Source organism: Electrona antarctica (assembly GCF_951216825.1).
Source record: "Electrona antarctica genome assembly, chromosome: 18".
NCBI lineage: Eukaryota > Metazoa > Chordata > Actinopteri > Myctophiformes > Myctophidae > Electrona > Electrona antarctica.
Window position 1 is genome coordinate 24,610,604 of NC_136799.1, and position 2,382 is coordinate 24,612,985.

The 2,382-nt window shown below is 42.4% G+C and overlaps 1 protein-coding gene across 2 annotated transcripts in view; it reads right to left on the reverse strand.

Annotated features, from left to right (window-relative positions):
- Positions 1 to 873: 873 nt before the first annotated feature.
- LOC306942241 (endophilin-B2-like) overlaps positions 874 to 2,382 on the reverse strand; it is an 8,806-nt gene continuing 7,297 nt past the window's right edge. Inside the window, exons 9-10 of one of the 2 annotated variants that reach the window (XM_079528029.1) lie at positions 2,372 to 2,382; positions 874 to 1,895 (exon numbers count right to left, since the gene is read on the reverse strand). The exon at positions 2,372 to 2,382 is cut by the window's right edge and continues 90 nt beyond it. In XM_079528029.1, coding sequence (XP_079384155.1) covers positions 983 to 1,895; positions 2,372 to 2,382 — 924 coding nt within the window. In that variant the 3' untranslated portion in view covers positions 874 to 982. Of the gene's footprint in view, positions 1,896 to 2,367 lie in introns of both variants that reach the window. The other variant, XM_079528030.1, reaches the window with a different exon arrangement.

Here is a 2,382-nt window from a genome sequence, read left to right on the forward strand (position 1 = left end):
ACACACACACACACACACACACACACACACACACACACACACACACACACACACACACACACACACACACACACACACACACACACACACACACACACACACAGCACAGAGGTTGATTGGTTCTCACATTAAACACCCATTATGTTCATAAACATTTGGTTTTACTGTCACACTGATTCACATCTCTTATTATAACTACTGCCACTAGAGGATGCAAAAGTCAACATTTTCTGACAGCATGAGGATTATAAATAATACTGACTATAGAGCATCGCAGTGAAATGATTCCCCATTCATTTTCCTCATAGACATTCCAAAAAGTATTTATTTAAAGACCTTTTAAGCCTCGTACAAAGCCAACTCGAGTTGTGACAAATCATGACAACAAACACAATTTTCGGGCCGAACGAATAATTAGAAAGAAGAAGAAAACGGCACTTTTTTTGTTGTTTTTCTTCTTTGTAATTATTTGTTCGGCCCAAAATGTTGTGTTTGTTGTCATGATTTGTCACAACTCGAGTTGGCTTTTTCCGTGGCGTAATCGTCTTTAAATAAATACTTTTTGAAATGTCTATGGGAAAAATGAATGAGGAATTCACTTCTGGTCCTAGTGTCGTCATGAAAGGGGGCGGGACTGCGACGCTCTATTAGCACTACATTGTGTTTAAAAAACAACTATTACCATGGCTTCACATAGTTTTCCACATGAGATAAACAACATTATTTCACCTTACTAAATGTACTAATTAAAGTAGTTATTGCCTTCTAAAGGCAGGCCCATGTGAGGGCAACAATAAATATTGCGGGTCAATCGACCACGACTGGTCGAGAGAATACAATGTGGCCTTAGACAGTGTGGTCTAGCTGCATTTTCTACTGAAGCTCAGACTCACTGCCTGATAAAGGCGGCTTGATGTTCTCTAGGTTGGTAGCCTGTCGTTCACCATTCCATTCATCACTTAGAAAGGGCTCACTCACTGTGTCATTGGGCTCTGGATGTTGGAGGCTCATCAACCGTTGAGACTGAGCTCACTGTTCGATTAACGATTGATTGCAAGCTCACTGGTCCTTCAGGTGTCAAAGGCTTGCCTGAAATGTCATTATTTGCTTGGGGCTCACTGGCAGTTTCATTTGTCAAAGGAGTTGTAGCTACTTGACCATTTGATGTTGAGGGCTCATTAAAAGTCCCATAGGGCACCAAGAGGGGTGTATCGGTTCCACTGATTGCCAGAGACTCACTAGCTGTTTGACTGGATGGCAAGGGTTTCCCAACTATTTCATTTACTGTTACGGACTGGCCATCTGTGTTAGAGGTTGTCTGGAGCTCACTATCCATCTCACTGGTAGCTTGCAGATCAGTAGCCATTACACCGGCAATTGGACAAATCAGTTCACTGGAGGTGAGCTTGATAGTCATATCATTTTGTGCCACAGACTGGCTATAGGTTTCTTTGGTCGTTGGAGGCTCATTTGCATTTTCCTCGCTAATCATGTGTGGACTGGCTGTTTCGTTAAATGTTGGGCATCGGCCCATTATTGTTTCTGTTGAATGTTTGGTGGCAGAAGATTGGCTGACTTCTCCACTGGTTAGCGAGGACTCGGGGCACTTAGTTAGCTGTCGGTTACTTGAGGAATTGTTGTTGCTGTTGTTGTCGTTTGCCTTGTCAGGTTGTTGTGTGGGAAGAGATGACTCCGTGCTGCATGGCTTTTCATTTCCAGGCATGATATCAGCTGGCTCATTAAAGCCTGGAGGTTGGTGGATTATTACAGGTACAGGAGTCTTCAGGTTCAGCTCTGAGGGCCCATTGGCTACATTTTTGCTGCTGGTTGATGGCTGATTTATTACATTGCTGGTTGCTGTCTGCCAGTTATTGGAGCAGAAGACAGCAGGAATACTGCAAGGCAAGGCAGAAGGGCTATCGTTATGTATATTTATTACACGGCTTGGTTGAATGCTTGATTCTCATTGGTCAATCGCTGAATTCAGTGTGTTATTTCTTGATTTTTTAGATATGGCAGTTTTGGCCCTCCATAAACATTGCTCTTGAAGAATGTTTTTTGAAAACATTTGAAGCGAATACTTGTATTACCGTAACCAAGGAAATACCTCGTTTTGTTGCTACTTTTGGGTCAATTGATAAATGTATTAATAAAGTAGCCATGTAATAAGCGGGATAATGTATGACGCGACGGTATTTGTTTAGAAATAATGCCCCTCAGGATGATTAAACACCTCAACTTCGTCTCAGTGTTTAGACATCCTGGCGGTCATTATTTCTCAACAGCTACCGCTGCGTCATACATTATCCCTTGCATATCAATAACGTTTTGTTTAGGGAATCATCTGCAGTGGTGTCACAGACATACCGACCTGGACAGCTG